We start from the raw sequence: 24,385 nt of genomic DNA on the forward strand, positions 1-24,385 counted from the left end.
CTCAAATATACGGGGAAACAACACACAAACTAACAGCATATAATACAAGGTAAGAAAATAAGCCTTGAAATCAAAGCAGAAACAAGCTGTAATGGAACTGCAACACAGAGTGTGATTAATTCCCACTGCAAGGATTTATGCAGGCTTTACAAGGGAGGGAACATTTGATCTGAACCTTAAAAGATGGGTAGGCTTTCAGTACAAAGCTTTTCTAATCCCAAAATGACCATCAGTCAAATCAGCTAAGATTATGCTTCCATATAATGCTTATTTGGGAGGCTCTTGTTGCTGGGATTTACCTAATTCCAGCTCTTCACACAGCAATTACTTATGAATTCCACTACAGCACATCTTTTCACATATCCAGCACAAAAAAAATGTTTTAATGAGCATATCTAATGTTCACAGGGGGAAAAAATTTCTTATTTATCTCTATGTCCTCACAGCACTCAGCGCAATGACAATTCCACAACGGGCACTCAATAAATGTTTACTGAGGACAACCACGGATTATTCTGAAATCTGACGTAGCCAATTGCAGTGAAACATGGCTTACAGAAAATGTGAATGAAACAACTCAGATCTAAATGTAACTAATACAGAGTTAAGCTCTTGAGTAGTGGAAAGAGAAAGCCTGGCAAAATTCGACGCAGACTGTCAACAGAAGAGCCGCTGTAATCGAAAAACATGATAGTAGGAAAGGCCTGTCACCAATCTGTGCCTCATTGCTTTTATCATTCATGTCCTTTATTTGTGAATATCAACTGGAATTGTAAAATAGTTTAAATGTTAGTATGCAAGGACCATGGCAGAAGCTCTTTAAATACCTATTGTATAAGAATGTCTTAGAACGGTCACACATATACCTAAGATATTCCAAGGATCTTGCGAGGGGCAGTGAATTTTGGTGAGCGTGTGACAGAAATACTGGCAAGGTAAGTATCTGGATTGATGTGGGATCATCTACTATGCCCAAGGTCAACAGGGCAGAATGTAAGGCACCCCCTTCCCCAGACCAGGGGGATCGCTGGGTACTTTCTCTCTTGACCATCCTGGATACACTGGATCAGACCACACACGGATGCTGTCCTCTTTCTCAGCCTCTCAGCAGCATTAACAATCCTCTCCTGCCTTCAGTGATGCTATACTCTTTTTCTCTCCCGCTTCAACTGGCCTCTTCATTTTAACTTCCTTTCAAGCACCACCCTCTCCGAGTCTGTCCCAGCTCTCAACGGTGAGGATCCTAAGGGTTCAGCTCTAGCTACATTTTCTTCTGTCAATATTTTATCTCTAGACGGTATCTGATTCTTATGGGTTAAAATATGATATTTAAGCTCAAGTCTCCAAAATTAATTTAACTACACCAGACTTCTCTAAACTTCAAATCTGCACTTCCAACTGCTGGCTTGACATCTCCATCAGGATACCTCTCAGATACAGTCACATGTTGAAAATGGACTTGTTCCCTTTCCCTGGAAACCTGTTGACCTCACCCTCAGGGTTTTGCCCATCTCATCACTGAGCATCGCCACACACCCTGTTCCCCGTGCCAGGAAACCTAGCAGCCATCCCCTTTCCTTCCTCTCCTTTAGTGCCCACATTCCAACCCACGAGAAATTCTTGCCTGTTCTACCTAAATGTAACAAATCTCAAATCCACCCTCTCTTCTTTTTTCTCTTCTGAGCCTCCAAAAACCTCTATCATCACCTCTCATCTTCATTATTACTACAGGGCCTCCTACTATGATCTGAGCTCCTTTGGAGGAGGGACGTTGTTCATCATCACTATTTACACAAAGCAGGTGTGCAAGACATATTTACTGACATACACTTTCTTCATAACCACTCTTATCCCATTCTAATCCGTTGTCCAAATACTGCAAAAAAAACCAGTACTCTCAAAATGCAAATCAAATCCTGTCCATCTTTACTTAAGGTGTTTCGCTACTTATAAAATTTAGACTTCATACATGGCCTACAAGGTCCGGCGTTACTAACACACACGGGTGCCTGTGTTCTACCTCACTCACCACACTCTGGTCCTTGAACAACCTAAGGTAAGGTTTTTCTTACCTTAGGGATTCCCTCCACTTTAAACACTGTTTCCTCTGCTTTGCTTTTTAAGACCTCATCTTCATGTCATACTCTCAGAAGGGACATCTCTGATGGCTCTACCTAAATTTGCTGCCCACCATCTTTCCCTCCCCCACTATCTTTCACGTGCCCGGTTTATTTCCTTACAGCACTTACCATAACTTCTACTTACTTAGTTTTATCATTACACTCTCCTCCATGAGACAATATGCTCCAGAGGGTAGGGAACATGCCTTTTCGTAACTGTACAACCAAAGTTTAGCAACAGAGTTCTACACTTAGAGAGCATTCAATAAATGTATACTGAATAAATGCAAGACATCAAGTATGTCTAAAGAAAATGAGCAAAATTAAACCTAACATCTTGGAGGGATAGAGACTTGTCAAGACATATCAACTCTGATAATAACGGTCTATTATCGATATCATCATGGCTTTAAGATCTGGGTCAAATCTTTGGAATAGTCAACTTGCTAAACTAATTCTAAATTAAATGACAGCTTTAGGATGTCAAACAATATGGAGAACACAGTAATATCTGCACTGCAAATTTAGAGATGGTATATGAAAAAAGCCCAAGATATCTATCCTGTATCATTACGTTTGGTGGTAAGATGCTTCTGAAATTCATAACTCACTTGTTTAAAGGAGATGGGAAAGTGAAGTGGGTGATTATAAGTGCTGAGGAAATATAGAGCCAATGACTATTTTTAATAAAATTTTAATTCTGAACTATTTACAGACATACAGAAAAGTTGCAAAAATAGTACAGAGTTCCCATACACTCCTCACCTAGCCTCCTGTAAAGAGTTTACATAACCACAGCACAACGATCAAAACTAGGAAATTCACACTGGCACAATATGACTAACCAAACTGAAGATCTTGTTCTGGGCTTCCCTGGTGGCGCAGTGGTTGGGACTCCGCCTGCCGATGCAGGGGACGCGGGTTCGTGCCCTGGTCCGGGAAGATCCCACATGCCGCGGAGCGGCTGGGCCCGTGAGCCATGGCCGCTGAGCCTGTGCTCCGCAACGGGAGAGGCCACGACAGTGAGAGGCCCGCGTACCACATTAAAAAAAAAAAAAAAAAAAAAAAAAGATCTTATTTTAATTTCATCAGTTTTTCCCTAATGTCCTTTATCTGTTCCAGGATTTAACCCAGGATCCCACATTTCATTTAGTTATTTAGTTGACATTTCTTCTAAGTGTCCTCCAATCCATCTAAAACAGTGTTCAGTCTGTCTTTCCCTGTCTTTCAAATGCTTGACATTTTTAAATATACTGCTCAGTTATTTTGTAAAAAGTCCCAGAATTTGGATTTGCCTGGTATTTTCTCATGATGTTATGCATTTTGCAGACACACATCAGCATCTCTGTACCTCCCTGTCTGCATATAAATTGAACACCATGAGTTCTTACTAGTATCTCTGATTCCAGTCTAGCACCCCAGGTGCTTTTTCATTATTCTTTCTTGAATAATGAAAAAACTCAGCCTTCATTACCTACAATCTATTTCTTTATTATTACAACATTTATGTACAGTTCTTCTGTCTTTAGCTTCACAGTATTCAAGAAAATGGCTTCCAAACCTCCTTAGGTCCGTTCCCTTCTTCCCCACCCCTTTGAGGGCAGTTATGTTACTCATTTATAAAACTGGATTTCATCTGTTAGGGTTTGTACTCCTTCTGGGGTTCCCCCAACCCCACACCTTGACTGGTTTTATCTAGTTTTTGGAAAGGGTAAAGAGAAGTGTCACTTTCTCCTCAAACCTACCACCCCCATCCCCTTCCCCTTCTTTCTACTAATCCCCTCCCAACCACTCCCTTAGATAACTGGTCTCTAGCTTACTGTTCCTGTTTTCTTTGGCAAAAAGGATCAGATATATGTGTGTTCTCTCATAATGAGCAGCATACTACAGACAGTCTTTTGTGTACCCCCCCCCCCCCCGCCCCGGCTTGACAAGATGTCCTGGAAATCACTCCACATCAGTTCGTTAGAGATCTCCCTCATTCCTTTTTGGAGCTGCCCGTCTCCAATGTGGATGCGCCACAGTGGATTCAAGCACTCTCCTATCTATAAGCAATTATGTTGTCTGCAATACTTTGCAATTAGTACAATACTGCAAGTAACCTTGTGTACATGACCTGGGAACAACACGGGGCTTAATCTGAGTATAATTACGGTCAGCCCGCCGCATATGAGGTTCCTCTGCATCCATGGCTTCAAACCACAGACCATGTGGTACTGTAGTATTTACTACGGAAAACTGTCGGTGTATAAGTGGGTCCTCGAGTTCAAAACTGTGTTGTTCAAGGGTCAGCTGTATATGGAATCTTTATAGTGCTGGAGATGTGTCTTTAGATACATCTAGACATTGGAGAGCTGGGGCAGTAAGTACCTGCATATGTATATGAGAATTACAACCCACATAAAAAAATTGCTCTGGGGACTTTACAAGTTATGAAGAGCACAAAAGGGCTTCTAAAACCAAAAAGTTTGAGACTAGTTAATGTAGATCATAGTAATAACTGTTCAAATCACGAAAGTACAAACAGGATGCGGTCGAGTGCCTTCACAATTAAGGCCATGCTAAACAGCAGCAGTGCTTAGAGCCTGTGAGATCCCGCGATTCCCTCTATTCTCAGGTAGCATTTTCATTTCATATGTAAGGTATCTCTTTAATCTCTTCAGGACACTTTTAATACGTTGAGCCAAGAACAAAGTAACAGCTTATCTCGAAACTCACTTTATGCCAAAAAGAAATACTTTTATTTCCACCTGAAGTATTTTTAAAAATGGAAAATTAGAACAAAATGAAGATACCTTTTCAGAACACTTTCAAAATAAAACATGGGATTTTGAATTAAAGAAAAATCACACAGAAGAGCAAGGACAACGAGTGTGCAAATGCTACGTACAACCGTCAAGGATAAGCCTCACACATGATGTTGAACGAAAGAAGCCACAGAAGAATAAATATGATCACTCTATTTACGTAAAGCAAAAATATGTAAAACGAATCTATACTTTTTAAAAATATATACACAGGTTGTAAAGAAAAGCAAAGAACAATAAAAGTCACAATAATGAAGGAAGGGGAGAAATGATGATTGGGAAGGAATACATAAATGACTTCTGGGATGCCAGCAGTATTCCAATTCCTTGAGACAATCCCTTTACATGTATTATTCACACTGTGCACGTGAGTGTGTGTGTGTGTGATTTATGTACTTTTTAAAATGTGTGTTATTCTTCAGAATAAAGAAAGATAAATGAAAAAGTAATACCACTGCTTTGTGACCAACTGTAACCAGTAAGAGTGAGGCCGCCAAGGAACTTAACACCGTAACTGGTAGTCACTGAATAACGAAAGGCAAAAACGAACCTCCTAGTTTAAACCAAGCTTTACTCTTCACAAATAAATGAAAGTACACTGTGTGTTTATTAACGTGATAAGCATAATTAATCTTTGGGAGCCAAGGTGGCATCTGATAAAGATTAAATATTCATTACTCATCAAAGTTCAAAACATTAGTTATAAAGCATTTCTTTTTAACATGATAAAAAATATTTTTTAATCCTCGAATTACTATTACGCCCATACTGGAAACACTACACTAATTCCTTCCCTTCACTTCACCTATTTCATGAAAACATCAGTAATGGACCCATATGTACATTCAGAAATTTAAAACAAAAACAAATTCAGATAATGAGAACTTTTAAAAATACAAATCCTCAAACAACTGCTTTTCTACTCCCCTACTCCCCCATGGATTCTACCATTAGCCATTTCTCCAAGAATCCCTAGTGTCTTTCAGTGGGGACTCATATTTAGAGATCACAATAGGGTCCTAGGGATACTCACCACCACTGGGTTGTCATTTGCAATGACACAGTTAAGAAACAAGTAGCAGAGCTAGTGAGTAAAAGAGCTGAGATCAGATCCAAAGTGTCCCGCTTGTAGTCCAGTGCTCTTTTCACATATCTGAATGAAGTGCATCCATGTGCATCTTGCATATGGCCATCAGCTATCATTTTTCATAACTTGAATATCTGTCACTTACTGAGACACCTTGGAAAAGTCACTCATCCACTCTAAATTCGTTTTGTCTATATGTAATATATAAACAAATAATCTGATTCACTTATCTGTCGGGTTATATAAAGAGGAAACAAGAGATGACCTATGAAAGCACTTTTGGTGTTACTGTAACACCTGACAGAAGATTAAAAGGGCACGCTTCGGTTTACAAAGACAGACTGGTAGCAGAAACCATTATCTGGTGGGGGTGGGGGGAATGAGACAGATGAAATGGGTAAGGCGCTGCCATAAAGAAGGGCTTGTCTTATAAAACAAATAAATATTCTCTATAATTAAAAACAATGTGATCCTAGTCCAGAAAGCAGGTTGAACTGAAATCCTAGAAACAGCCTAATTATTAAACAATTTCATAAACCATAAAGATGTCAATTCAAACTTATGAGCAGTGAAATAATTTTCTATAAATACTCTAGTGAAATTGTTAGCAATGAAGAAAAAAATAAGACCCTCACAACACAAACTATCCTAAAATTATTTAAATTAAAAAGTAGGGCTTCCCTGGTGGCGCAGTGGTTTAGAGTCCGCCTGCCAGTGCAGGGGACATGGGTTCGTGCCCCGGTCCAGGAAGATCCCACATGCCGCGGAGCGGCTGGGCCCGTGAGCCATGGCCACTGAGCCTGCGCGTCCAGAGCCTGTGCTCCGCAACGGGAAAGGCCAAAACAGTGAGAGGCCCGTGTACCGCAAAAAAAAAAAAGTAAAGGTTAAAAATGAAAGCCCAAAACAACTTAAAAATATTTATAGGTAAATATTTATATGTTCTCAAAATGCGGATAAACTAAGCAAAAAATCTACAGGGAAAAAGCCACCATGGAAGACAGAGATAGATTTAAGTACATTAATAAACAAATGAAAACGTAAGACATGAAAAAATACTCTTCCTCACTGGTAATCAGAGAAATATAAATTAAAACAAAAATTCAATATTTTCCACCCATCAGATTGGCACTAAAAAATAAAAACGGAGGAAGAAAACTTATAGTATCAACTGTTATTGGCAAGGGTGAGGGAAAACTGGTATGCTGCTTTTTCAAAAGTTGGTGTATTTGAGGAAATTTATACTGTTTCTATACAGAGTATGTATTTTATAATCAAAGTTATATACAAGAGGAATGAAAAAGGGAATTAAAAAGTCGGGTTTTCAGGTCAGAAATGAATTTGTTATAAAGCCTAAAAATGGTTTCTACGTAACAGATAACTCCTCCAAATCTCTCCAGTAAAGATTTCTGTGGCTATGCAATGTGGCATAAACACTACCATACCAATTAGAAACTATAATGAGAGAAAAACAACCTGGCAGCGGCTAGCAGTCTTGGCAGGAGTTTTAGAGATTTCCACCACGTCTATGGCATTCTCTAAACTTAAACTTTCATTCAGACAGGCGAGAGATCCAGGGAGTCTCAGTTAAAATCACAGCCGAGCCACTACGAAAGCTGTGTGCATGTAGGTATAAGTAATTCCATTTCTCTGAGACCATTTCCTCATCTGTAAAATGTGCAAAACCCATCTGCCCCTCTGGACTAGTGAAGGTTAGAAACAGTGACTGCCCAGGCCCTGGTTTCAAGCACTGGGCACACAGCTGACACTTACACGGTCACTGCTACTCTTGTTACGGAGTCTGGTTTAACTTAGTCTCGTGAATAATTAGGTCCAAACATCGATTATGTCTCCAGTGAAGTAAAAAAGTATGTTTTAATACATCCTGTATGACTGAAATACACTCTCTAAACTAAACTTTTTAAAAGTAAGGAAAGAAAGAGGGAGGGGGGAAAAGGTACGAAAGGTGGGGGGAGAAAGGAAAGGAAGATGGAACCAAGAAGGAAGCCAGGCACAAACCAAGACCGGCAATGCGCTTTAATGAAGGAAAACGGCCCATCGCTACGCTGACCACCTGAAGCTCAACAGACCCCACTCATCACACGGACGCTGAACTTACCAAGGAGGCGGGATCCCCTTGAGGAGACAGACCTTCTCCTTTGCTGAGGTTTCCAAACAAAGCTGTGGAATAAAACTTGCCTTTTCTATTTAAGGCCATCCCTTTACGGCTAAACAGCTGGTCTGAGAGGAAGGCAGCGGGCAGGGTTAGAAAGAGAGGAAGAGGAGGATGGAGAGTGAGCCGCGTGCAAGCGGGGAGGGAACCTGCTCGCCCAGGGCCTGGCCCCCTGCGCACCTGCAGCTGCTGGGAGCTGTCGCTGAGGGTGTCCTCCCTGCGCCGGGCCTCCTCCAGCATCTGCGCGCTTTTCTTCTTCTCTACCTGCTCCTTGTGCTTCAGGTTTGCTACCTTCTTATTCTGGTCTTTCACTTGCCTGTGGATAAGGGGAGGAAAATCAAGCTCTTCGTATATACGCACAGGAAAGAATGTTTATTCACCGACTTACACCACTGACCTCCACAAACACCTGAGAACCAGCAAGAGTTCCTGCTGCAAAACAATCCCCCCAACACTGCAATGCTCTTTCCCATCAATGGCAGCAAGCTGTTAACCAGGGTGTTTTGGGAGCACGTATTTAAGCGTGTACTTTATGAAGCACAATGAAATCATAAAGCAAACCAAAAAAAGGCACGGGATAGTGTGAAATGGCAGAAAAAGGAAATAAAATTCAGAGATTTTTGCTGGAAATATGAAAACAGCCTCTTGACATCAATGCTATGAAACTGTAGAATGGCTATTTAAGAAAGATTTGTAATACAACTCTAATTTTACCGTTATTAAATATTTGAAACTTTCAAAAAGCTATATATAACATATATGTATATAAAACAGTCACATAAAGATCCAGGGCCCCAGCTTAAGCAACAGATCACCCTATCTACTTCTGAAGCTCCCTATCCAACTCCACTGCCTCCACACTCAGATAAGAAAACTAGACCAGGTGCTAGGTCACAGGTAAAGAAAACTAATTTCACCAGACTGGAATCATGATTACCAATCAAATAATAGGTTTAAGGCACTGCCCAGGAGAATATGGGCTCTGGAATGCAAGAGGATCTACATTTGTTTATGCTTTGACAGTCTGTGAAGCTCTTTACAGTCCCCTTACTCATTAGGTAGACAAGTATTCGGTTAAACACCTCTCTCATGTACCAGGCATGAGAAATATCAATCCATGAATAAAAATAGTTCCTGCTCTCAAACACCTCCCAGGCATCCAAGCACATACAGGGTATACTAAGTGCTATAAGAAAGTGCCCAGAAAAGGGGTCAGGGGTGGTCGTGATGATCGGGAAAAGTTTCCTGGAAAACGATCTACCTCTGAACTTTCCAAAGGTTACTAGGTGAGAGAACAGCAGGACTAAAGCCCTGATAAAAGGAGAACGTGTCCCGTTGGGAGAAGCTACATTCACTATGACTGCAACTTAAAGCTGGAGCAGCAGAACAAAGGAAAAGGAAGCCAAAGGTAAACGAAAGCCACATACTTATATCGTGCTGAGCAAGGAAGGTGCAGTTTATCCTAAGTGTGTAAGACTTTATGTAGGGAGATGATATAATCAGATTTCCAAACTTTTGGAAACAAATCGAAGGGGATTCATGGAAACAAATCAAAGGAAGGATGCAACAGTTAGAATTCATTCAACTCTGCCTTAGAGTTGCATCAATAAACTGAACTAATAATGAGACCATACAAGCCACCATGGTCTATATTTAATTAACATCCTTTAAATCAGGTAATGACAGCCTGTGGTGAGGTCTCCTCTCAACACATTCTATAAAAGTTGCTTTATCTCCAAACTACATCATCATGGTTTGTCTGATAAAATACAGGATATCCAGTCAAATTCACATTTCAGATAAACGACAAATAATGTTTTAGTATAAGTATGTCCCAATATTTATGACATATTAATACAAAAAATATTCAGTGTATATCTGAAATTCAATTTTAACTGGGCATCTCATATTTTTATTTGCTAAATCTGACAACCCTACAGAAACTCAAATCTTGACTAATTGTAACATTAGTCTTTCCTCCCTTCTCTATTGAATTTGCCATCTTTAGCTCGTCTACAGAATACCAGGTAGTTATCTACGACTGCTATCTAGAAAAGCAACATTTACCACTTCTCAACGCATAATGGCGTGAAATTCAATACTCTTCAGTGGAAGAGTTAGGTAGATCAGCACAAGTCTGTGTTCACACACTTATTTCTATCAATGAATCATCCAAAACAGTAACACTATTTTATTTTAGGAGAAGTTAGTTAACAGAGTGTGGCTACACTGTGCTTATGTGGCCTACTACAAAAAACTCCAGGCAATATTATTGCTTGAGAGGAAAATAAATTAGGAAATATACTCTTGAACAACAAAGGTATTTAAGAACGCCAAAAGAATGACAAATGGAAGCAAAAAATGCAATTAACAACAGATCATTCTCTCAGATGATAAACTCTTGCCCATACGTCGAACTCCTTGTAAATAGATCCCACAGGGTCAGAAATGCTCTTGGCCTATAGAGCCCTGAACACTTTGGCTGAAAAGTAAGAAAATAACTAAGCCCTCACAATTCTACTAGACTTCTTTTTGTGAATGACATCTTATGAGGTTTTAGTGAGTAGCATCAGTCAATAATGAAAAAAGTTTTCTAAAATGTGCAGAGAAATGGTTGTATGACCTAGTGTGATTTTAGAAATCAATGTAGAACTCTTTCAATAAACTAGATGAAACAGGCTATAGCAACAGGAATGTACTTGAGCAAGTCATAAAGTATTTAAATTTTATTACATAACAATACAGGGACTCTGGTCTTAACACAATTAGTAGGAAGCATCCCACAGATTCCAAACATTTGTCATGAAGACAGGTCTGCAAAGGCCACTGCTAAATAAAACATGGGTAATAATAATATTGCGCTTAATCTGTTTAGATCTAAGAGTGAAAGAGATGACATTTATAGGCCTAACTTCCTGAATGTCTTGCCTTTAGCCAAAGGTGCTGCTATATAATAAAAATCAAAGATGAATTATGGACTGAATCATGTCTTTTCATCTAAACATGGAATTCGTTCTTTGTATTCATTCTCTGGGGCTAATGTCACTGAACAGGAACTAAAGAGATGTGTGTTTAAGGATACAGAGTGTGAATCTTTAGTCATCGTCACTCTAAATAAAATCTCTGCTCTGTACTGAATGGAAAGGCGGACAGAGGAAGGCAGGGGAGGAAGAGCAGAAACAAATCCATTCAAAATGGAAAAGCTCAGTGGAGACACGAAAACACAACACTGCAGGTAATTGTCACTATTAACACAAAATAGGCTAAAACAAACACTGAATGAATAAGTACCTTGCCCAAAGTCATACAATGAAGTAGTCTAAACATCCAATTCAATCTCAAACCATCAATAAATTATATTCTCTTGATGAGTTATTCAACTGGACTTGGCAAAACTGTAATTAAAATGGTGAAATGCTTCTATATTAAAAAAAAAAAGCACTGAATTCCAATCTGGAATGACAAGAGGGTTTTTTATATATTACAGCCAAAATGATCCTTGCCACTGGAAAAACAAAACTTGTTATATTTTTTATTACTTGAAAAATAAACTTATTTAGAAATAAGTATAGTTTAATGGCATTTACTGTTAACTAAAAATGAATCAGCTAAGAATATTATAATTAACCTAACTTGTAACTCAGAGAATTATGTCTACACCAATGACTTCCATGGACAAATTCTTCTGGAGCATTTCATAAGGTTTTGTTTGGAGACATTTAGATCAAAATCTGTCATGCAAAAATCAAAATACAGAACAAAGTGATAAAACTTCCCAGTAAAACTATGAGAGCCCTTGAAGCTTAAGTTAGAGAGGAAAGTCCTCCAAATACAAGGCAAAAGCCTTCATGATATTTTTCTCCTAAAGCTGAATTGTGGTCAGACTTGGAATTACTTAAGTGGTACCCTAACTGTTTTACTACAATGTGGAAAAAATATTTAGAGTAGAAAATTGGAAAATCACTTTTAAAATGCTTGCTTGCTACTTTTATTGTAAATACTGTAAGATTTCTTCTATAGTGAATATGGTCTATTCAAAGTAGGGTTCCATAAAATGTTTAAAAAACACAACAAAACTGCGTCTTTGGTACTAACAAGTCAGGTGACCAATAATGGAGATGAAAAAGGAATTTTCTAAAAGAACGTGAGAAACATCAAGAATTAAGAAACATGTAAAAGAAGAAAAGCAAAACAGGCCAAAAACTGTCAACAAGGTGGTAAGAGAGCTAGCAGAAAACAATGCCACATAAACTATTAAAAAGCAGAGCTCCAAAAAGAAGAGAGAGAGTCAAAAATCTAACACACCAGAAAGGCCGGTAGGCCCGAGACGGACAAGTCCACTAAATTTGGCAGAGTACCAGTGAAGCAATTTTAGCACAGCACTGAGAAAAGATTCCAAATTATATTGCTTTGGAAAATAAATGGGAAGTGTGAACGTGGAGGCATCAAGCATAAACGATTCTTTCAAAAACTGTGCAAATAAATAGAAAAGAAAAAGTAAAAGGTAAAAGTAAGATACTGTAGTGAATTGAAACCAACAAAAAGACACTGGAAGGATTGCTTCCATGTCTTTTTAAGGATGGGGAAAACCAGGATATGTTTTATGTTTGGGAGAGTCAGTGGGAAGAAAGCGAAGAGAAACAGGGAAATAAGGAGGAGGAGGATTCAATTTATGGAACAAGGTTTTGAAAACTGGTCAGAGGGAAGGAATGAACAGGAAGTTTAGCCTCGGAACAGAGCTGGGACATTTGTCCCACTGACAAATGTAAGGTAAGGATGAGCGAAGAGAGACATTCTGAGACTGCCGATACGTAGAGAGAAGGAAGAGGATGGTTAAGAACCCCTTCATGAATTAGATTCGTATAAGTAATTATGAAACAAAAGTTTATTTATTTTTTTAACATACGCCCCAAACAAACTGCTTATTTTTTAAGAGTCAAAGGTAAGAAGACTTTTTCAGAAATATCGTCAAGCACTGAGAAGAAATATCAGGGAGAGAGATTTGGGAAAGAGAACCTTTTTCCCAAAAAAAGCCTCAACTTCATCTTTCTACCTAGAATAGAAGTTTCAGCACCTGAAAAATAGAGTCTGAAAATGTCATTACAGAAGGGACACGGCTTCTTTTATCATCTTCTACACATAACATGCACAGCTTTGCACTTTCTGTTAATAGTGACAGGAGTCAAGAGCACAGTGTAGTGTTTTAAAGACCCTGAAACGTATGGCACCGTACTATGGTATCCTGGACCGAACAGGACTCCATGAAAAAAGCAAAAAGGAGTAATCATAACAGCTCCACTTACTGACTGCTCACCTAGTGCCAGACGCTGTTCCAAGTGCTATCTGCATTAACTCATTCAAAGTTTACGACAACCCTTCAGATATTAGAGAACTACTCCAATTTTACAGATGGGAAAGTTACAGATGAGAAATCTACCTAAGAACACCTGAGCAATCTGGGACTCTGATTCCTAGGCTAGAGTGCATATCATATAAAAAGCCCTGAGGCTGAAACGAGAATATCTGGCTTCAAATCTAAGTACCACCCCTAACTAGTTGGTTCACCCTAGATGTAGAAATCACGTTCCCTAATCTCAGACCCTCATCGGAGTAACAATCTGCCCTGTGTAACCCACATGCTGACAAGTACTTTTATAAACAGTAAACATATATGATGTTGTTATGATTAGAAAATAGCTGGTAGGTAAAACGCATGTGGTATTAACAATATTTTCTGAACCCTATCAGAAATTCTCACATCTTAATTTACATTGCCATGGCTCATATGCAAAATAAATAACGTTTAAAATGCATGTTTCTGATTGTTTTCTGCCAGCTTCCGTTACTAATTTACTTACTAATGAAGATAGATGAGTTAGAGTTACTTAATGGACTCTGTACTTGTGTTACTTGCCTAAAAAGTGGAAATTCACGAACCTCTCTACATACTTGCTGGGAAGATCAACTGAAATAAAACCTGTAAAGCTTCTCCCACTGAGCCTCTGACACATGAACAGCAGGACTGGTGGTTGTTTTTGTCACCACCAGTTCTACCATTCAGCAGAGTCACAAAACAAACCCCAAACTGAAAGGGTATGTGTAGGTTTGTGTACGTGAAATAATTCAAAGGTTCTTATAAAAATCCACAGACTGTGGCAATGTTCCCTCCCTCCTTCATGCTGCACTTTACCTACAAATGTAACAGCCAGAATGTCTCTGGATGAAAATATAATAAAATTAAAGCAATATTTTTCACCTCCTCATTCCTCTAGTGGCTTCCTTTCATCCTCGTTTCTCTCTCGGTCCAAACCTGGTCAGTCTGATTCTCGCTTTCTGACCACTCTATCTTTCGAAGCACAGAACCATGAATCCACTCTTCCGATAAATCTAAGATTCATGACATTTTCTGCGCTCATAACTGAATTTCTAGACATCTCGTTCCTGGGGTAAGTTCCATCATTTCAGTTGCTTATAGGAATTCAAGGCAACGTTAGTATACAATGTTCTGTTGCATATCTTTGTTTTAGGACAAGCATACTGACCTTGAGGTGAGACTGAAGGAAACGGCAAATCCAGGAAGAGAGTGTGAAAGAGAAAGTTAGAAACAATTAGTGAGGGCAATATTCAGAAACAATATTATTCACGGACATAGACAAAATATAAAGCACAGCATTAGAGAAGGGAAAGGAGTCACACAGATTCTGCACTGGCAACAAAAATTAGTAATTTCAGATTTTCAACAAGTGTATTTTCATATTAGATTACACCACTGTACCTTAATGTAAGTTTCTAAAGGAACAAATTTTGTCTAAAATTTACCATTTCCTAGGGCAGGAAAAAAAGTGGTTTCTTAAACACAAAGGAAAAGAAAAGGCGGCTAGCTGCTCCCCTTCTCATTTAAGTAGCTAACTGTGATCCTACAACGTCAGTCAGCTTAGTTCTACACACACCTATCTTAGAACTGACAACTCCTTTACCCACCCCAGTCCATTTCTTAGACCCAAGTTATCCAGGAGCAAAAGCAGAAAAACACTGACAGCTTCAATTATTCTGTAGAATACAGAACTCTGATTCATTTGGAAAATTTTGAAATAATTTTCTCAAATGTGAAAATAATGTTTTCCTAATTACACCCATTATTTCTCATTCCAAATCTATCAAATCCACCCCCAATGGTGCAATCTAAAAGCAATAATGAAGAATATATGGCTCTATAAACCTCACTTCATTTCCAATACTGCTCAGCAGAAAGAGATGCAAAGTAGCCATGCTTCATATTCCTACCGTAGCACAAAGCCCCTGAGGTTCATTATTGTTTTTCATAACAAGCAGTTTTCCCTTTCTAAAAATTAATCAATTTCATTGAAAGTAGTATCGATATTATATCCTCCAAATACTTAAGACTTCTAACAGCCAGTGCCATCCAGCTTACCTTCAGGATCTAAATTTTACTTTAAGAATCTAAAACAAGAAGTTTATTTCTTGAATTCAAGCACCATTTCAACTTGCACTTTAATGTTTTCTAATATTTCAGTACTAAAATGAGAGTTTTTTAAAACTCATTTTCAGAATAATGAAAGGCAAGGATAACAAGATTTATGATCGCCATTATATAAGATAAATAGATGAAAAACAGAGAAACAAAATGACAGACAAAACTCCTCACAACCACACAGTGAATACGTGGTGGATCCGTGAGAAGAATGTAGGTCTGCTGACACACCTCCTGGGCATACTTTATATGTCCTATGATGCTTACAGATTCCTGAAGGGATCTACAAAAATCCACGGGTCTTTGGCATTTGGAAAACAGTGCAGAACGCAGACAATGTTCAAAGTCAAAGAGAGGCCAACTTTTTACCTAAATGATTATTCACAATGCTCTTTTTTATTTTTGTTGGTTATGACACATTACGTTAGAATAATTTTAGATCAACAATGACACTCATTGAAATCTCATATAGATGCAAAGCTTTATATGAGACACAAGAAAATCCCTGAAAAAAGAAAAATGAAGCTTATTCCTGTCAAGAGTGAGCAACCTTAAGGATCTTTTTAACTAATTTACAGTTCAGGAGTCTTATTTCACTTTGGCATCAAACTTTAGCTCTTGGGAAATAAATTTAGGAGAAAAAAAATCTGCATATAGAATAACTATATATAATTCTAATGTTTCCAGTGTAAAGTAAAAACTTGAGGTAACCATCAAAATTTCTATCAAGACTGTAATAAATTATAAGGTGCTGTGCCCACAAGAAACTTTAGGAAGATGGCCTAATAGAATTGACTATGTAAACCTGTGTGATTTATTCTTCTTTTAAATGAAATCAGTGAAATTCATCTCGGAGGAAGAAGAAAGAAACAAGCGGCCCCCCCAAGAAAGCAAGCTGAAGCCAGCAGGATCAGATAAAGAACCAGTCACCTTCCGTTATAACACTCGCAGCATCTCGTTTTCCCTTTTTCTTTTCATTTTTTTAAACACAACCCATTCTCCCTCAAGAAAGCACACACAATCACCACACTCATTTCTCCTCTGTTCCAACTACGTCAAGACCACATTCACTGACACTGTCCTTCGTGGATCAAAGATACATGACTATAAATTTAAAAGTAAGGAAATGGGGCTTCCCTGGTGGCGCAGTGGTTGAGAGTCCGCCTTCCGATGCGGGGGACACGGGTTCGTGCCCCAGTCCAGGAAGATCCCACATGCCGTGGAGCGGCTGGGCCCGTGAGCCATGGCCGCTGAGCCTGCCCGTCCGGAGCCTGTGCTCCGCGACGGGAGAGGCCACAATGGTGAGAGGCCCACGTACCGCAAAAATAAAAAAATAATAAATAAAAGTAAGAAAATGCTTTAAGGAACCATTTTCCTGATGAATTGTATACTAGTTTACGCCAAATCTATATATAGCTTAATATTAATTTCCCTATGGGAGATTTCTGAAGACATTAAGTTGAATGATCAATTTGGGATTTCTTTACAGAAAAAATATTTACAAATATGAATATTAAATATGTAGGTTTATATTCTCAGGTTATACTGTGCCATAGATGCCTGAATATACTGTGATATCAATATAAAATCACAAACATAAAACCCACTTTCCCAATGAAAATGTCAAAAAAAATTTTAGGTCAACCGAAGCAAATAAACTTTCAGGATGCAGTTAAAACAGTCAAATATCTAATTATAATAGTAAACATATTCATCTGGTTACACACACTTTAAATGGAATACATGAGAAGATAACGTTAATTTGGAAATACTTCCTTCCACCCCCAGTCACTGAAATAATTTTATTCACTCTCTTTGTGCACATCTTCAATATCAATTCACCAAAGGAAGAAGATGCGCCATTACTTTATGTGTTACTAAGAAATAAAAAAATATATACCAATTAAATCATGCCATTGTTTATTCACGTATCCCAGTTTCAGTGATGTTAAAATGTAAAAATACAAGTTAGAATTGGTATTTCACTGTGACAGAAGAGGAGAGAGGTTATCTATACTTTTGTTTAACCTGCAGATAGAAAAGTAATCCTATTGAATTATATTAAATAAGAATACTTAATGCATATGCATTTACTTATATTTTTACCGAAAGAAAAGCATATGTGCAATGGTAAACATATTACAAACATATAGGAGAAACAAATATAAAAATATATTCAATATCACAACAAGGGTATAAGGGACTATTAAATCTCCATCTGTTTGATGAAAGGTCTGAATGTGCGGGGGATGGGAAGATAAAAAAGGGAAGAAATGTGGGATGATTAGACAGTAAAATGAGAAACAAGCTGTGTCCCTATGTTTTAACGTATGTATTTATTGGGCCCACAACAATGTACAGTCTTGGGACAGAATGTGATAGATACTATAACAAAAGCACACACACAAAAAAAAAGGACAGAGAAATTACTACCTAAGAGAGGTCAGTAAAGTTTTTTTTTCCCCAAAAAAAGATAACAATTAAAAAGGGTCAAATTCCCCCAAATGAATAAGGGGAAAGAAAATTTTGGTCAAAGAGAAAATACTCAGAAAAAGCAGATAACAAAAAAGCATTCATCTCCTAATTGTAAAGCCCAGTTTTAAAGAAAACAAAGAGTTAAATCTACTAATATCAGACCCAAAGTTGGAAATATCCTGTAAACTCTAAGCTTGCCAACACATTTTGAAAGATTTATAAAAAATAAAAATAACTCCATTTTCATTACATAAAATTTCAGATAGTAGTAAGCTTTAAAAGCAAATAAAAAAACTTAAAAGGTCATATCCTTGAGCCATGAGGATTTAAGCCTAGCAACTATCTTCCCTAAATTCTCCAAATACCACCAGAGAAGTACTTTCTCTTACACATGCACACGTGCAAATAACACCACAGACCAAATCTCGCTCCTGGCATAATGGGAAAACGACCCCATTCTTTGTGTTCAAGCTCAGTTCATTATTTTGATCTTGAACGATAGAAGTATAGATTCCTCTCACTTACCAAAATGAGGTTAACAGTTACTGCTTTAGCAATTTAGACAGTTAATTCAGGGGCTAACTACCTTGAGCCTGAATTCTGAGCAAACTGGGAACACCCTTACTTTAAAACAAAAAAAATCAAGCAGCTCCAAATCTTACGAATAGATCATACACCAGTTTTTTAACAGAGCCAGTTGTTTAAAAATCAGAATGTAGTTCCCTTGGAAACATTATAAACACAGGTTAAGTTTTCTTGCTAGCCCACAAAATTTAAGTTTAATCATGATGTAAAAGCCTAGAACTAATAGTTCTAGATGAGGTCTGGAAAAGACAGCAAAGAAAATGAAAGTGACCATCACAAGGCAGAAAAACTAAGTTTCCTCCTAATATTATAACTACTTACAAGACTGGCCCCAAAATGTGTTTATGTACCTATACGTGTGTGTGTGTGTGTCTATGCGTGTGTAAATAACAACACTGGTTCCTGGTTCTCTTGCCTTTGTCAGAATAGTACCAATAGCAGCACACTATGCTAGGCTTCCCTCTCCGTTTTACATCTCCATCTACGCTACAGTTCTGGGACCTGAAATTAGGAGCCTGGGATCCAAAACAACCGGCTAGCCTTCTATCCAAATAAGCTCTCAAGCCATTATCATTAATACTGGTCACAAAAATTAGAAGACCAGACTTAAGAGTCTGAAGTTCAACAAGAAGCCCCTTTTCTATAATAATTCTGTATCCTGGGGCACACATTAATTGAGTATGTTAAGTATTACTTCCCAGGAGAGCTCAACCAGACCGCAAACGGAAACCTCCTCACTGAAATTTCTAGGTACCGGCAAGCTGTGGAAGAACGCCTCTGCCAGCCTACAGAGGAAAAGTCCGCTCCTTGCTGGAGCTTTGGTCTTCTGAGGTTAGATGATAAACTCCTTGAAGGCAGAGATTTTGTTTGTTTTGCTCCCTGTTGTGTCCCCAGAGCCCAGAACAGTGACCAGCAAATAAGAGCTTTCATAAGTAGAAAAATTAATTCATTAATTAATGAAGAAGGAAAGGGTATATTTTGTGGCAAAGAGAAGAGTGAGTTATGGAGAGAAAAACTAAACTCACAGATTGGCTACTATTCTCAAGGTCTTGATAACTACAAATCTTACTAACAGTAGTGTTTTTAGAGATGCATATTTAAAGGGAGAGTAACCAGGTAAAAGGAATAAGGAATAAAAAGAACTTTAGGGCTTTCAAAGATTAAACATGTCTAAGAAAACACGTCCTTTCTTCTCACCTTTTAATCCCTCTTATAAATCTCAAAACACAACCCCAAATGAAATCTATATCCATTAAAATTCCAGTTTTTATATTCCCACAAATCAGGAAATATAGTAAATCCAAATTTCTTATAAATTATTTAGGTTATACAATATTATTCTATTATTCTTTACATCACTGAAAATTCCTAACTTTCATAAACCAAAGGCAATCCTTGATACCTAAATTATGTGAAAAATCAGAAGATGGGTGTCATTCTCCAAACATAAAAGTTTCTAAGTGGGATGCTGAATCTAATTTAAACAAACCTCACATTAGAGTAAATTGAGGATTTCTAATGCAAACACCAAACTCTGCAGATTTATTAGTGCTTCTGTATCAGAAAAAAAAATGTAATAAAGCAAATACAGAAGCAAAATTATGCACGGGGGATAATGCTCCCAGTATACTGCCATGGCATGGGTATTTAGCTAAAGGGACATGAGTGAAAGAGCAGACAACAAGCAATTCTTTCAGGAGTCTGAAAAGATACTGCTATCAGAATTTCATCAGCCCACATTACTAAACATTTTAAACATTATGCCAAAGAAAAGGCTATTCATCATGCATCTAAATAGAAACTATAATATGCTCACTTTAGAAGAGAAATATTCAATTTACATTTTGGGTTCCTCATGCTAATCTAAATCAATCTACTTATATAGCATGTCAATCTTTAGGTTTGTTTTTACTATTATTTTCTCCCTTAAAATCATCTGTGGAGACTATCCAGAACCACCAGGTGATGACTTTCTTGAAGTGTCAACCTGGGTAGGCTACAGCACCCAGTTAACTTTATCCAACACTAATCTAGATGTTGCTATGAAGGTATTTTGTGGATATAAGTAAAGCCTATAATCCATTTAAGTAAAGGAGATTACTATCCCAGATAATCGAAGTGGGCATATCTCAATTCTTTGGAAGGCCCTAAAAGCAGGCTTCCCAAGGAAAGAAAAGAAATGTTGCCTGTGGACCACAGTTCTGCCCCATGCTCACGGGAGTTCTATCCTGCAGGTGATCTCCTCCTGACAGCTTTCCCATACACATTTCAGACTCGCTTAGCCAGCTGCTGACAATCATGCAAGACAATTCCTTGTAATAAATCTGATATATATATATATATATCATATATATATAAATATATGTATGTATCTCTCCTACCGGCTCTGCCTCTCTGGTTGAACTCCAACTGATACACACCATAGTATGGAATATAAATTTAGAAATAGTACTCCTTAGATTTAATTGGGAAAAACATTTTGTATTTTCAGATGTATGGGTAGGCCTACATAATCCTCGTTTTAAAACTGCAGTAGCTCAAGACACTGGTACAACACTAAATCATCTGACAGGAACTACTATTGTTCTGTAAGAGCAGTGTAAGGGACTATTTGTTTTTCTCAAGACCACAAAGAATAAGTCTGGGAATTCTTCATGATTTAATCTAAACCTATTAATATTGGAGAATCTTACATAAGTATTAGGAAATTTTAAAAGAATAATAAGAATTTTCTTTAGCCCAATGATAACATTCTGCTGTCATTTTTGCACTTAGAAGGTTGCTGAACACCCGATAAAAATGCATGCTACTTCCTGAATCAGGGCGTGGCACTACAGCTGCATCACCTGAGAGGCTACTACTTAAAGGGCACTCCAGCAAAAGAACCACCACATAAGAGATGGGCTAGAAATCAAGGATAAGACAATTATATCCAACAATATCAGAATCTTACCAGAGAGAACACATACTTTATCAACAAGCAATGGACCTAAGAGGTACTGCTCAACTGGATATATAACCGGCTGGTTTTTAATTCTGATCAAGCAAAACCCCCAGCAAGCCCCAGCAGCAGCAGGAGTGGCAGCAGCAACTCCTCTAGTACAGAACTGTAACCTTACTTAACACTCACTTTCCCAGGAAGTCCCAAACAAACCCCCCTGACAGTTCAGGGACAGAAACGTGGCGTGGAAGGTACAAAGTGCGGGAGGCTGGCTTTCTGACGAACAGCATGGCCAAGAGGGATATGAACACAGACAGAGACAGAGACCAAAACCCCAATGGAATAGGACCAGGATAAGACAAGCCAAAAGAAAGGTGAAGAAACTCAGATGATAAATGACAGGGAGACAGACACCCACACACAGGAAACAGTGGAATAGCAACATAAGAAGCAAATGGTTAGTAAGAAACACAGCAGCCACACATACGCAGCTCAGTACTAAAAATCTGGGAAGAAAAGGCATAAAATAATTCCAATCATCTTTTATTCCCATCTTAAACCACGCTGCTCAATAACAAATTACAAAGCCAGTAGCAATTGAGTTTTTAAAACTGTTTCTTTTCTTGGTAGCCAAGAAACTGTGGGTCGAATCTTAAAATAAGATTACAATGTTACATGACCAGAGGACAAAATTCTATAGTACTTTTTCAAATTTATAAGTAATATTCTGTGGAAAGAACAGATCATTTACAACTCCTTCCCAAAATGTGAGAAATATAGTGGCTAATAAAAGCTATCTGGTGTGCTTTGGATACAAATATAGATTTAATTCTATTTCTTACTCTCGTTCAAATCACATCCATCTCCCAAAATCAGTATTGGGTCCAAAAATGAATTGAAACATTTTTCAAGCAAGGTATCTGTAATAGCAAGCAATAATTTCAATGCAGAGCTCTAATACAAAAAAATCAAACTGTAAAATAAAACTTTATCAAGAAATTTCTTTTCTGAAATACTGAAATACATTTAGTGGGAAGTCACTAATCCATCAGAAGTATCGTATTTTAAAATCTATGGAATTAAGATCTGAATAAAAGTCTGATTTCAAAAAAAATTAAAAATATAAAAATAAATAAAATCTATGAAGTACTGCTGTTGATTTCAGGGTGACACAAAAGCAAAGAAAGGCATGTACTCATGTAAGTATGTAAGGAGAGAGTGTGTGTGTGTGTGTGTGTGTGTGTGTGTGCATACGCACGTGTGCTGGGGGTAAAGATGCAGTGCAAACAGGGAAGACGTACAAAAACCATACATAATCTAATCTTGAGACTCTGATAACTTGTTAATTCTGATTTAAAGAACTTTATCCACCCATCTTATCCAGAACCAGACCAGAAAACATGAATAGAGTTAATACCAAAATAAGAGGAAACGAATGAGTAGGTGATCAGCTCATTTATTCATACTTTCAACTTAGTGAAGAAGAATTGTGAGGGTTGGACTTTATCCTTTTAGTTTTTTGAAAATCAAAATTCTATGGGTACAGAACAAGAGGAAAAAATTACTTCTAGGGGAAAATATCAAGTCTACCAATATCCTAAAAATTTAAAACTTAGTAAACAACTTATGAAAGTATTCTACTACTTCCCAACATTCAAGAGCATGAAAATAAAATACTTCTATGAATCAGGCTCAAAGGAGTCACACGGATTAATGACTTCACTCTGTCACCGCCAGTCTCTCTGTTCAGGATACAGTGACTAATGCAGTTCTACTGGAAGAACTATTTCTACGCACTTGTGAATTTATGTTAAATACATGGTGTAAAGAAAGAGGCCAAGAGGCATACGCTTTATCTTTAGTACAAAATACCCTAACAAGAAAAAAAGGCAAAGAAAATTCCAAGAGAGCTATCTGGCTGGTTCTGTTTAAACAAAGCTCATTTTGAAGAAGTCAAAGTCAGAGATCAAAAAAAAATCACATCCAAGTCTCCTAAATTGTCCTCAAAATGTCCCTCCTTCTAAATTTGACCTATGTACCAATGTAATAGCTTGCTTCTCCACAATACAGAGTCTAAAAATTCACAGCCCAAAAGAGCAACAGCTCAACATAAAAGGTCTAAACCAATTAAAAATTTTAACTCCTTGAACTTGAGGTTCATTTGTTCCTTAAACAGATAAATAAATAATTAGAGAGCAAGTGGCTATCTGCACTCTCTTGATTAGCCAGTAGAAAACTTTAATTTCTTAATCAATGAATACTTTCTCTTTCCAATCAATGATGCTGAAGTCCATAGCTTTCCCAATCTATTCCCACTCTGTGTTGCCGTTCAGAGACCGCAACAATGAAGTTACACTGACTTAGAATAAAAAGTAGGTAATAAAGTAAATTCAGAGAGGCAGATATATTGGAAAAATATGTCCTGAAAAGTACATAGTTTTAAAACCATCCTTCAACCTTTCTAACGTGGAGAGTGCCTCTTCAGCTTCCCTTTCCTTACCTTTCCAACTCAGCAATCTTCTTATCTTTGTCATTCTTCTCATTTTCCACCTCCTTCAAGATTTCCAAGAGGCGGTCAACTTCTGCCTGGGCCTTGCTAGAGTCATCTTTGTACCTGGCAATCTCTCTCTCCAATTGCTGTATTCGATCACTCATCTCTGGACTGGCCCTGGCTTCCAATGCTGCCTCGTGTGCCTACAAAGAAAATG

At 37.9% G+C, this 24,385-nt stretch overlaps 1 protein-coding gene across 18 annotated transcripts in view; it reads right to left on the minus strand.

Moving 5' to 3' along the window:
- Nucleotides 1–24,385, minus strand: part of ERC1 (ELKS/RAB6-interacting/CAST family member 1) — a 387,721-nt gene that overhangs the window by 211,803 nt on the left and 151,533 nt on the right. For 12 of the 18 annotated variants that reach the window (XR_016394796.1, XM_089919954.1, XM_022577191.2 and 9 more), the window contains 3 exons: nucleotides 24,178–24,371; nucleotides 14,727–14,738; nucleotides 8,365–8,500 (listed from right to left, as the gene is read on the minus strand). Coding sequence is in view for 17 of the 18 variants with exons in the window: in XM_089919954.1 (XP_089776080.1) it covers nucleotides 8,365–8,500; nucleotides 14,727–14,738; nucleotides 24,178–24,371 (342 nt within the window). In the remaining variant the exon portion in view is untranslated. The remainder of the gene's footprint in view (nucleotides 1–8,364; nucleotides 8,501–14,726; nucleotides 14,739–24,177; nucleotides 24,372–24,385) is intronic. The other 6 variants (XM_089919955.1, XM_089919951.1, XM_089919948.1 and 3 more) reach the window with 1 other exon arrangement.

The sequence above is a fragment of the Delphinapterus leucas genome, chromosome 11 (genome assembly GCF_059928025.1).
Source record: "Delphinapterus leucas isolate spDelLeu-1000000601 "Yukka" chromosome 11, BTC_Dleu_Yukka2, whole genome shotgun sequence".
Taxonomy (NCBI): Eukaryota; Metazoa; Chordata; class Mammalia; order Artiodactyla; family Monodontidae; genus Delphinapterus; species Delphinapterus leucas.